At 46.4% G+C, this 12,966-nt stretch overlaps 1 protein-coding gene across 1 annotated transcript in view; it reads left to right on the forward strand.

Annotated features, from left to right (window-relative positions):
- TRIM14 (tripartite motif containing 14) overlaps window positions 1-12,966 on the forward strand; it is a 100,084-nt gene that overhangs the window by 70,001 nt on the left and 17,117 nt on the right. Inside the window, exon 5 of the mRNA XM_069767588.1 lies at window positions 4,013-4,105. Coding sequence (XP_069623689.1) covers window positions 4,013-4,105 — 93 coding nt within the window. The remainder of the gene's footprint in view (window positions 1-4,012; window positions 4,106-12,966) is intronic.

Raw genomic sequence — 12,966 nt, forward strand, 5'->3', positions numbered from 1 at the left:
GCGACATGGCGTCCGATCTCAATTCTAGCCAATTCTACATTGAAAAAGTAAAACGGCACTCCTTCTCTTCCAAGCTCTGCGGTGCACCCAAACAGTGGTTTACCCCCACATATGGGGTATCGACGTACTCAGGAGAAAATGCACAACAACTTTTGTGGTCCAATTTCTCCTGTTACCCTTGTGGCCCTTGTGTTTTGGTGTAAGGATTTAATATTCGGAGTGTCCTCTTTGGTTGTTTCTGTTTCTCGAATTTTTAGCTCCCTCACTTGGTGTTGAACTTGTGTGAGAGATTATGTAAGGATTCCTGACTTTCCTTGTACCTGTTTGCCCTGATCCAAGATGGAGTCTTGGATCTCACCCTGTCATGGAACTTCCTGTCTGTCCCGATTATTGAAGTCCGGGTCATGTGTTCTCCTGTGCCTGAGTATTTTGTGCTGCTGGCTCCTGAGCGTCTGTCTGTTTGCTGGTCAACTCCCTGCTTCTGCTGCTCACTACTCTCCCCATTCAGCTGCCTCTCGCCTCTGGAACTGGTGCAACGGGGAGCACACCAGTGGAAGGATCTCCCTTGCTTGCAAAACTTTTCCCTGTGTTGTGCCTCTTTGCACAACCACACTAGGTGAGCAAGATTCAAGTTGTGCTTTTCTCTCCAAGAAAGATTTACTCATCTACTATGCTTAGATAGCGCTCTCCCTCTTTTTCCCTCTATTTCCCAGGACTTCATTCACACAATGCACCATCTGTGAATTATTGGACTCCCACTAACAAGTACTGTGCGCACGTGAGATTATGTTTTGCTGGACTTTCTCATTTAAGTACTGTGTGCATTCGCACTAATAACCTTATTGGACTTCCTTGTTTAAGTGTCTTGTTCGCTTCCTCATCATTTCCTTGCTGGACTAGTTCGTATTAGCGGTCGTGCCCCGCTATTCAGTTTTCTGTGAGTTTCTATATTGTGCTTCATACAGACACTTGCCCCATTTGCTGTTGCTGCAATAAAAAATAAAAAATCACATACTCACCTCTCTGTCGCTCAGGCCCCCGGCACTTTCAATATTCATCTGACTTCGTTCCGGCGCTGCTCCATCTTCAGCTTCTTCTGCACTGACGTTCAGGCAGAGGACACGCACTAACCACGTCATTGAGCCCTCTGACCTGAGCATCACTGCAGAAGATGCTGAAGATGGAGGGGCGCCAGAACGAGGAGCAGGTGAATATCGCGCAGCGCTCCCCTCCCCGTTATACTCACCTGTTCCTGGTGCGGTGCAGTCCCTGCTTCCTCGGTGCCGCAGCTTCTTCCTGTACTGAGCGGTCACCATTACCCCTCATTACAGTAATGAATATGCGGCTCCACCCCTATGGGAGGTGGATCAGCATATTCATTACTGTAATGAGCGGTACCATGTGACCGCTCAGCACAGGAAGAAGCTGGGGCGCCGGGGAACCAGGGACCTGCAGGGACCGTGCCAGGAGCAGGTGAGTGAAATTTAGACAGCCCCCGCTCCCCTTCCCCTGCTGACCCCTGGGTCTGACTCGAGTATAAGCCGAGAGGGGGACTTTCAGCCCAAAAAATGGGCTGAAAATCTCGGCTTATACTCAAGTATATACGGTACTTTGTTTTCTCTTTATAAATCATAATGACAACCCAAAATATCCAAATGACTTTGATCAAAAGGTCACATACCCTGGTGATTTTAGCCTGATAACATGCACAGAAGTTGACACAAATGTGTTTGAATGGCTACTAGAGGTAACATCCTCACTTGTGAACTCTTTGCTTATAATCAGTGTGTGCATAAAAGCTGAGTTTCTGGGATCCAAACAGACTCTTGCATCTTTCATCCAACCACTGACGCTTCTGGATTGTGAGTCATGGGGAAAGCAAAAGAATTGTCAACGGATCTATGGAAAAAGGTAGTTGAACTGTATAAAACAGGAAAGAGATACAGGAAGATAGCCAAGGAATTGATAATGCCAGTCAGCAGCGTTCAAGCTGTGATTAACAAATGGAAAATCAGGGGCTCTGTAAAAACAAAACCATGGACAGGTAGACCAACAAAAATGTTGTCCACAACTGCCAGAAAAGGTGTTCGGGATGCAAAGAAAAACCCACAAATAACATCAGCTGAAATACAGGACTCTCTGAAAACTAGCGGTGTGGCTCTATCAAGATGCACAATAAGAGGGAACTTGAAGAAAAATGGGCTGCACAATCGAGTTGCCATAAAAAAGCCATTACTGCACAAATGCCACAAAGTATGTCACCTACAATACGCAAAACAGAACAGAGACAAGTCTCAAAACTTCTGGAGCAAGGTAATTTGGAGTGATGAGACCAAAATGTAAATTTTTGGCCACAACCATAAACGTTACATTTGGAGAGAGTTCAAGAAGGTCTATGATGAAAGGAACACCATTCCAACTGTAAAGCACGGAGGTGGATCGCTGATGTTTTGGGGATGTGTGAGCTACAAAGGCACAGGAAACTTGGTCACAGTTGAAGGAAAGATGAATGCAGCACATTATCAGCAAATACTGGAGGCAAATTTGCTCTTATCAGCCCGGAAGCTGCGCATGAGACCTACTTGGATGTTCCAACATGACAACGATCCAAAACATAAGGCCAAATCGACCTGTCATTAGCTACAGCACAAAAAAAAGTGAAGGTTCTGGAGTGGCCAACTCAGTCTACTGACCTCAATATCATTGAGCCACTCTGGGGAGATTTCAAGCTCGTAGTTTATGCTAGACAGCCCAGGACTTTACAGGAACTGGATGCTTTTTGCCAAGAAGCGTGGGCAGCTTTACCATCTGAGACAATAAAAAACCTCATCCACAACTACTACAAAAGACTTCAAGCAGTCGTTGATGTAAGAGTGGGAAATACTCAGTATTAAGAAATTAGGTATGTGAACTTTTGATCAGTGTCCTTTGGTTGTTTTGTGTTGTCATTCTGATTTAAAAAGAGAGAACACAGCAGTTTGACAATAAATGGCTTCAACCAACCACTAACCATAAGTGGAGAAAAAGTTTTGGTGCTATCATTCATATTCTCTGAAAAAAAGGCCAAGAAAGCAAAAATTCTGCAGGGGTATGTAAACATTTGAGCACAACTGTATATAAAACTAGAGGCTTTTATGCGAAAGCTGTCAGAAGAATGGTCAGGTCACTTCTTTTAGTTACTTCATGGTTTTCAATGCCTTAGGTAGTTAAGGCAAATTATAAAAAATGGAACATCTTTGTGCACAGCAACTCGTTCATTGTTTTTGGCTTGATATCGGCCTCAAAATGACGTTGTGTGCACATATTCTTAAGCTACGTTCCAACAATGAGCTTTTGGTGCATTTTTAACACTGCATATTCTTGCTGCAGCAAAAATGCAGAGTCTTACAGTTCCAGCTGCAGTGCGTGTTTCAAATCCTCAGCATATCAATTTCTCTTATAAGCATGCTGAGTTTTCTGTGAGGAGTTTCCCCTTAAACTAGCATTAGATTGCAAAATTCCGCAGGTAAACAACGCACATGCATTTTAAGTGCAATTCCACAGCAGAAACACATAAAAATGCATGCAATCAGCAACTAAGTATATCAAAAAAAGTTTTGTCAAACCCAAATACCTTGAAGTTACAAAAAAAAGCAGCTTTATTTAAAGCATGACACACCAACAAGAGACAAAATCCGCAGGGTCAAAAACACGGCACACAAAAACATAATGAAGAAAATGCAAGTAGCCTAATTTAAATAAAAGCAGAAATGGTGCAGAAATTCTGCAACGTCATGTACCCACCAAATACTCATCATGGGAATGTTAGCCTAAAAGTATTCGGCTGCATCATTTTTTATTCTTTTGCTATTTCTTAAAAGACCAGGAAACCCCTTCAAACCTCTGGTCCTATTTAAACAACTTTTATCCATCTAAAAAGTCCAGCTAAGAGAAATAAAACTTAACATAGCATTTCCTCCAGAGAAAGATCCACTCTCTAATCAGCCCCTTATTTTTTTTTATATCAATACAGATGGAATTGATGGTCCCAACTCAAGATTAATCCAAAATCCTGGAAAACTAATGATAACAGGATCTCATGGAAACAGGTCAACGCTCTTAAAATGTAAGTGGTACTGTTTTTTGTACGTCTGTGACTCCATAGTGTCATAGGTCCCGCTGTCTACTCCTCCTTTAGTTGGACCTACTGCAGTACAAATGTACAATATTGTATTGTGAGCATTTTTGTACATCTCCCATTTAGGCTCTAGATGTCAGCATTGTAATGCACAGCATAAGTCGATTTTGGCAACTGCACAGAAAACTACTGAGTAGTCAGATGTAGAATTACATTAATGTGGTGAACTGTGATTTTTTTTTCTTAATGGAGTCAAGGAATTGATAGTCCAGAAATGACCGTACATATTAGATAATTTAATATGCCGGTTACTTAGTTTCCCCATAGGAGATATGCAACATAGATATACTCCATGACTCCCTAGAAACAAAGATTCCTCAGAACAGAGTTATAAACTACCCAACAAGACAATCTGAAAAAAAAAGACCAAAAATATCCAAAATCAATTTTAAACCCTTAAAGGGGTTGTCTGACCTCAGGATACAAGTCTGCAATCACACTATGTGACTGCAAACTTGTGAGTCCTCACATCACACTGTTAGGATTCTCCAGTGCCGGCGGACACAAGACCACAAGTATGTGATTTGCATACATGCGGTCACATGCTGAATGGACCGTGTATTAGGCAAAGCCGGAGATAGTCTTGTTGGAATGTGGCAGGAATTACCGTATACAAATCTCATAGTTGCGATCACGTGCCCGATGCTACCGATGTCAGAGAATGCTCACATCGTGCAGTACGCATAAGGTGAGGATTCATAAGTCTGCAATCACATAGATTAACTTGTAGCCTGGGGTCACACTTAACGTATGAAAAATCGGTCCGAGTCTCCCTGCCAAGAGTCATACAAGTGTCCTCCATATGGTCATCCGTGTGCAATACATTTGCAATGCGATGATGCTATTTTCTCACACCTATGTAAGGGGGAGAAACTAACCAGGTTTGCATCATCTGTAACGGGTCCAAAAACCTTGGGTCTGTCACATAGGATACAGGAGGTAGAGCTTGGGGTGTCCCTGTGCTCGAGAGAAGGGGGCGTGGTTGAGCAGACAGTTAATTCGCGTGCAGAAATTCAAACAGTTCAGGCGGGAATAGCGCGCTCGAGAGTCCTTTCAGAGAAGATCAGCTGTGAGGCACCGGGGCTGCGCTGACTGGAGGCGGGGACGAGAGGACGCGCTGACATGAACCAACCAAAGGGGTCCCGCTGAGACACCACAAATAACGCTGTCCTCGCTGTCCCCGCTTACATCACAGACCTTTAAGAAGACTGCTGATTCAGCCAACGACTCTGACAAGACCGTCCCGGCCGGGAGTACTGACCATGAGAGGCAAGGCCGGTGTACGGGATATAGGCACTCATCGGTATGGCACAGTGGACTGAGCTGGCCATTATAGAGTGTGTTGGGACAGTGTCACAGGGTCCCGCAGTGTAAGGACACTCACCGCTGAGCAAAGAGACTATTCCTCCTTCGTCCCTTCATCCGTTGGGGCCAGTGTTAGGTGTCGAGTTCCCGCCGATGCATGGGGGGAATCTCGAGCCATGTCCACTGCGGTCTCCCATTCTTCTCCAGCCGCAGTGGAGACGTCGGTCCCAGCATCTGGCTCAGGCTGATACTGTGCGACTGGTTACTGCTGCCTTTCCAGGCTCTGCCTTTGTAGCCAGTACTGATCTGCAGCGAGCAGGTGTTTCTGGGACTATGTGCCATTTTTTTCTCACTGAGCATGCCACGGGACGACCTCCCATTGGAGGTCGGGGGTCACATGCTCAGGTCCTGTTGCGGCTCCTATTAGACCATCTGGAAGGTCCTGGAGCACTACGTCTATAAAAGGTTCGCATTGCCGCTCGGCCATGCGCTAGTACAAACTTGATAACGTGTGTGTGTGTAGATGAATGACTGTAGATGGATGAAAATTCCTTAATCGTTCCCATTCCTATTGTTGTTGGCTGCTCGCAAATGGTGGAAGCTATCTAGCACCCCACAGTGCTACCTGCACACCTAGCACACGATACAGTGCCTTTTTGCAGTGCCCGCTTATACGGCACCGTGCGCAATCAGTGCGCTTTCTTGACAGCGTGTCAGTATAGGGTGGGAATTCCCACTTGGACTCTGCATCTGACTCGGGCGTCCTCAGGCGCGGGCTCAAAGGCCACTGAGGGTCAGAGCGAGTCCAATCATCAGATTAGTGGGGTTGATTTATAGGGATCCCACTAGTGTCTTGCTGCTGCACCCTGTGATGGATAACAGAGCGCAGCGTATTTTGGCGACTCTGTGAAGCAACAGAGATCGCTACTTTTCACACAGGGTGAAGTCTAACCCACGTGTGAGCAAGTGTCCATCCGCCATTACTCAGCAGCAGGTACCATCTCTGCACGGTGGACCCCGGGCTGCGAACGCACCTCATATCTACCTCTTTATTATTTGGTGCGTTCTGCTAGCCCTAACATTATACTAGCGCCAGAATCTGGCTAGTAATGGCGGACGAACAGCAATTACAACGGTACATTCAGCAGCTGGAGGGTAAGTTGGCAGCTCTTGAGCGCAAAACCTCAGCTGTGGATGTTACCGCAGTCGCTGTTCAGGCTGCTAGCGTGGCTGCAGCCAGTATGTCTACTGCCACCCCTGCTCTGATATTATCTCGTTTTCTGTTACCGGACAAGTTTGCTGGAGACAGTAAGCTGTGTCGGGGATTCGTGAGCCAGTGCGCTATACATCTTGAGCTCCTGGCTGCATGTTTTCCCATGGAATGGGCTAGGGTGGAATTTATTATATCCCTTCTGTCGGGCAGGGTGTTGTAGTGGGGAACGCCACTGTGGGAGCGGGACGATCATGTGGTGCAGAGTGTTCCAAGGTTCCTGGACACTCTGAAACAGGTCTTTATGGGACCTTGCGTCACCCATGATTCGGCGCTTCAACTCTTGGCATTGACAAAGGGTTCGTCCTTGGTCAGCCATTTTGCTATCCACTTCCGGACAATAGCATCTGAGCTGGAGCGGCCGGATAAAGTCCTGATTCCAGTGTTTTGGAGAGGACTGGCTGACCATGTAAACGACGCCTTGGCCCTTCCACTTTTACGGCGGAGCTTTGTGTGGATTCTGGGGTGGAGGGAAATTTCATGTCTTCTTCCTTCGCCCAACAGCACGCAATATCCCTGGTTATGCTAGCCAAACCAGTGACCGTACGAATGGTGAATGGGTCGGCACTGCCTTCACAGATTACACATCATACTATTCCCTTTGCACTATCCATGTCTCCATCCCATCAGGAGATAATTTCCCTTCTCGTCATTCCTGAGGGAATAGACGAGATTCTTCTTGGGATACCTTGGTTACGTTACCACTCCCGACATATTGAGTGGTCCTCTGGGAAAATTCTGGGATGGAGTAAATCTTGTGAAGGTAGATGTCAGAGGGAGTGCGTTCAGGTTGCAACTACGGAGATACCCGCAGATCTTAGCCCTCTACTCAAACACTACTGGATTTAGGCGGACGTTTTCTCCATGAGAGCTGCGGAGACTCTTACTGCCGCTATTACTGTCCAATTGACCTCTTGCCAGGGGCAGAGCCTCCTCGGGGACGTGTCTATCCCTTGTCTCTCCCGGAGATGGAGGCAATGTCATAGTACATCCAGGAGAATCTGGCAAGAGGATTCATTAGGAAGTCAGTGTCACCTGCAGGGGTGGGGTTCTTCTTCGTGCAGAAGAAGAGCGGAGAATTACGTCCATGCATAGACTACAGGGGTCTTAATGCCATTACCGTTAAGAACAAGTAGCCTCTCCCCCTGATATCTGAGCTCTTCGATAGGCTCCGGGGAGCAAGGGTATTTACTAAGCTAGATCTGTGGGGTGCTTACAACCTGATTCACATCCGTGAGGGGGATGAGTGGAAGACGGCTTTTAATACCAGAGATGGGCACTATGAATATCTGGTGATGCCCTTTGGGCTCTGAAATGCCCCAGCCGTCTTCCAAGACTTTGTGAACGATATCTTCCGTGATATGCTCTCCACCGAGGTGGTAGTCTATCTGGATGATATTCTCATCTTCTCTCCAGATATTGATTCCCACCAGAGAGATGTTTGCAGAGTCTTCGACCTCCTACGGGCAAACTCCTTCTATGCAAAGTTGGAGAAGTGTGTGTTTGAGCAGGAGTCCTTGCCTTTCCTGGGCTATATCATCTCAGCCCAGGGATTAGCTGTGGATCCTTCCAAGCTACAATCAGTGATGGACTGGCAGGAACCTCATTCTCTCAAAGCGATACAGCGCTTCATGGGGTTCATTAATTATTATCGCCAGTTCATTCCCCATTTCTCAACTTTGGTAGCTCCCTTGGTAGCCCTCACCAAGAAGGGAGCAAATCCCAAATTGTGGTCAGAGGAGGTATCCAAAGCCTTCTTATCTGTTAAGTCCCACTTTCCTAGTGCTCCCATTCTGCATCATCCCAATGTAGATAAGCCTTTTATTATTGAGGTGGATGCCTCATCTGTCGGAGCTGGAGCGGTCCTCTTCCAAAAGGACGCTGAAGGTCGGAAGCATCCTTGCTTCTTTTTTTCCAAGACCTTCACTCCAGCAGAGAGGAATTATTCCATCGGGGACAGGGAGTTGCTAGCAATGAAGTTGGCTTTTTCAGAATGGAGACACCTCCTGGAAGGGGCTCGCTTTCCCTTCCAAGTCTACACTGACAACAAGAATTTGGTATATTTGCAGACCGCCCAGCCACTGAATTCTCGGCAGGCCAGATGGTCCCTGTTCTTCTCCCGCTTCCACTTCACCCTTCGTTTCCTATCTGGGGAGAACAACATTCCCACCGATGCTCTCTCTCACTCCGTGGTGTCATCAGAGGAGGAGAAGGTGCCTCGGCTAATTGTTCCCTCTGAGAGTCTGAGAACTGTGGCTCCGGTGTTGCTAGAGTCTGTGCCCCCAGGCAAGACTTTCATGCCATCCAAATTGTGACCGGAGGTTCTCTCTTGGGCTCACTCGTCCAGGGTGGGTGGACATTTTGGGATCAAAAGGACATCTGAACTTCTGACGAAGATGTACTGGTGGCAGCATATGGCCCGTGACATTAGAGACTTTATTCAGGCATGCGTCTCCTGCGCCAAGAATATGTCTCCTCGACAATGGCCTGCTGGGTTACTCTACCCCGTACCGATGGCTGATAGGCCCTGGGAGATGGTCAGGATGGACTTTGTGGTAGGCTTACCCAAGTGTTGTGAATTCTGTGGCTGAATTCACTCCTGTGGTCACAAGTGGTATTGCAGCCTCTGGGCTTCCTCCCTCAGGTGTTTTGGTGAGCTCGTTGGCTGCCTTGCTATTTAACTCCACCTGAGTCTGTCTTCCTTGCTCCTTGTCAATGTTCCAGTGTTGGATCTGAGCTACTGCATCTTTCCTGTGGCCTGCTGCTCTGCTAGATAAGTGTTACTTTGTTTTTGTTTCCGTTTTTTCTGTCCAGCTGTGCTATTCTCTTTTTCTGGAAGCTCTGAGACGCAAAGGGTGCACCGCCGTGCCGTTAGTTCGGCACGGTGTGTCTTTTTGCCTCCCTTTGCGTGGTTTTGCTTTAGGGTTTTTTGTAGACTGCATAGTTCTCTTTGCTATCCTCGCTCTGTCTAGAATATCGGGCCTCACTTTGCTGAATCTATTTCATTCCTACGTTTTGTCTTTTCATCTTGCTAACAGTCATTATATGTGGGGGGCTGCCTATTCCTTTGGGGTATTTCTCTGAGGCAAGTCAGGCTTGTATTTCTATCTTCAGGCTAGTCAGCTCCTCAGGCAGTGCCGAGTTGCATAGGTAGTGTTAGGCGCAATCCACTGCTGCTTTTAGTTGTGTGAGGATAGGTTCAGGTATTGCAGTCTGCAGAGATTCCACGTCTCAGAGCTGGTTCTATTGTTTTTGGGTTATTGCCATATCACTGTATGTGCGCTGATTACTGCACACTGTGTTGCCTGATAGCACAGCATAACAGTACAAGGAGCCATACCAATGATTCTCAATAGAGGGAAAAAAGAAGTCCTGACATCATTTTATTTTTTTTTCCTCAGCTCTGTCTTCAGTTTTTTTTTTTTCCCCTAGACATTAGAGTGCTTCAGGACACAGCTGTGGACATGGATATTCAGGCTCTGTGCTCCTCAATGGATAATCTCGTTATAAATGTACAAAAGATTCAAGATACAATTGATCAGAAATCTATGCTAGAACCAAGAATTCCTATTCCTGATTTGTTTTTTGGTGACAGAACTAAGTTCCTGAGCTTCAAAAATAATTGCAAGCTATTTCTGGCCTTGAAACCTCATTCTTCTGGTAATCCTATTCAACAGGTTTTGATTATTATTTCTTTTTTGCGCGGCGACCCACAGGACTGGGCGTTTTCTCTTGCGCCAGGAGACCCTGCATTGAGTAATGTTGATGCGTTTTTCCAGGCGCTTGGATTGCTTTACGATGAGCCTAATTCAGTGGATCAGGCTGAGAAAAATTTGCTGGCTTTATGCCAGGGTCAGGATGATGTAGAAGTATATTGTCAGAAATTTAGGAAGTGGTCAGTACTCACTCTGTGGAATGAATCTGCACTGGCGGCTTGGTTCAGAAAGGGTCTCTCTGAAGCTCTTAAGGATGTCATGGTGGGATTTCCTATGCCTGCTGGTTTGATTGAGTCTATGTCCTTGGCCATTCAGATCGGTCGTCGCTTGCGCGAGCGTAAATCTGTGCACCATCTGGCGGTATTGTCTGAGAGTAAACCTGAGCCTATGCAGTGCGACAGGACTATGACTAAAGTTGAACGGCAAGAACACAGACGTCTGAACAGGCTGTGTTTCTACTGTGGTGATTCCACTCATGCTATTTCTAATTGTCCTAAGCGCACTAGGCGGTTCGATAGCTCTGCCATCATTGGTACTGTACAGTCCAAATTCCTTCTGTCCATTACCTTGATATGCTCTTTGTCATCGTATTCTGTCATGGCGTTTGTGGATTCAGGCGCTGCCCTGAATCTGATGGATTTGGATTATGCTAAACGTTGTGGATTTTTCTTGGAGCCTTTGCGGTGTCCTATTCCGTTGAGAGGAATTGATGCTACACCTTTGGCCAAGAATAAGCCTCAGTACTGGGCCCAGCTGACCATGTGCATGGCTCCTGCACATCAGGAAGTTATTCGCTTTCTGGTACTGCATAATCTGCATGATGTGGTCGTGTTGGGGTTGCCATGGCTACAAACCCATAATCCAGTATTAGATTGGAACTCTATGTCGGTAACCAGCTGGGGTTGTCAGGGAGTACATGGTGATGTTCCATTTTTGTCTATTTCGTCATCCATTCCTTCTGACATCCCAGAGTTCTTGTCTGACTTTCAGGATGTATTTGAAGAGCCCAAGTCTGATGCCCTACCTCCGCATAGGAATTGTGATTGTGCTATCAATTTGATTCCTGGTAGTAAATTCCCTAAGGGTCGTTTATTTAATTTGTCCGTGCCTGAACACACCGCTATGCGCAGTTATGTGAAAGAATCCCTGGAGAAGGGACATATTCGCCCATCGTCATCACCATTGGAAGCAGGGTTCTTTTTTGTAGCCAAAAAGGATGGTTCGCTAAGACCGTGTATTGATTACCGCCTTCTTAATAAGATCACTGTTAAGTTTCAGTATCCCTTGCCATTGATATCTGACTTGTTTGCTCGGATTAAGGGGGCTAGTTGGTTTACTAAGATTGATCTTCGTGGTGCGTATAATCTGGTGAGAATCAGGCAGGGAGATGAATGGAAAACGGCATTTAATACGCCCGAGGGTCATTTTGAGTATCTGGTGATGCCGTTCGGACTTGCCAATGCTCCATCTGTTTTTCAGTCTTTTATGCATGACATTTTCCGTGAGTATCTGGATAAATTCCTGATTGTTTACTTGGATGACATTTTGATCTTCTCTGATGATTGGGAGTCTCATGTGAAGCAAGTCAGAATGGTTTTCCAGGTACTGCGTGCTAATTCCTTGTTCGTGAAGGGATCAAAGTGTCTCTTCGGTGTGCAGAAAGTTTCATTTTTGGGGTTCATCTTTTCCCCTTCTACTATCGAGATGGATCCGGTTAAGGTCCAGGCCATCCAGGATTGGACTCAGCCGACATCTCTGAAAAGTCTGCAGAAATTCCTGGGCTTTGCTAATTTTTATCGTCGCTTCATCTGTAATTTTTCTAGCATTGCCAGACCATTGACCGATTTGACCAAGAAGGGTGCTGATTTGGTTAATTGGTCTTCTGCTGCTGTGGAAGCTTTTCAGGAGTTGAAGCGTCGTTTTTGCTGTGCCCCTGTGTTGTGTCAACCAGATGTTTCTCTTCCGTTCCAGGTCGAGGTTGATGCTTCTGAGATTGGAGCAGGGGCGGTTTTGTCACAGAGAGGTTCTGGTTGCTCAGTGTTGAAACCATGTGCTTTCTTTTCCAGGAAATTTTCTGCTGCTGAGCGTAATTATGATGTGGGCAACCGAGAGTTGCTGGCCATGAAGTGGGCATTCGAGGAGTGGCGTCATTGGCTTGAGGGAGCTAAGCATCGCGTGGTGGTATTGACTGATCATAAGAATCTTACTTATCTCGAGTCTGCCAAGCGCTTGAATCCTAGACAGGCCCGTTGGTCGTTATTTTTTGCTCGTTTTGATTTTGTGATTTCGTACCTTCCGGGCTCTAAAAATGTGAAGGCGGATGCTCTGTCTAGGAGTTTTGTGCCCGACTCTCCGGGGTTATCTGAGCCGGCGAGTATCCTCAAGGAAGGAGTCATTGTGTCTGCCATCTCTCCTGATTTGCGGAGAGTGTTGCAAAAATTTCAGGCTAATAAACCTGATCGTTGTCCGGCCGAGAAACTGTTCGTCCCTGATAGGTG

Source organism: Ranitomeya imitator, chromosome 1, assembly GCF_032444005.1.
Source record: "Ranitomeya imitator isolate aRanImi1 chromosome 1, aRanImi1.pri, whole genome shotgun sequence".
In the NCBI taxonomy this organism is placed as follows: Eukaryota; Metazoa; Chordata; class Amphibia; order Anura; family Dendrobatidae; genus Ranitomeya; species Ranitomeya imitator.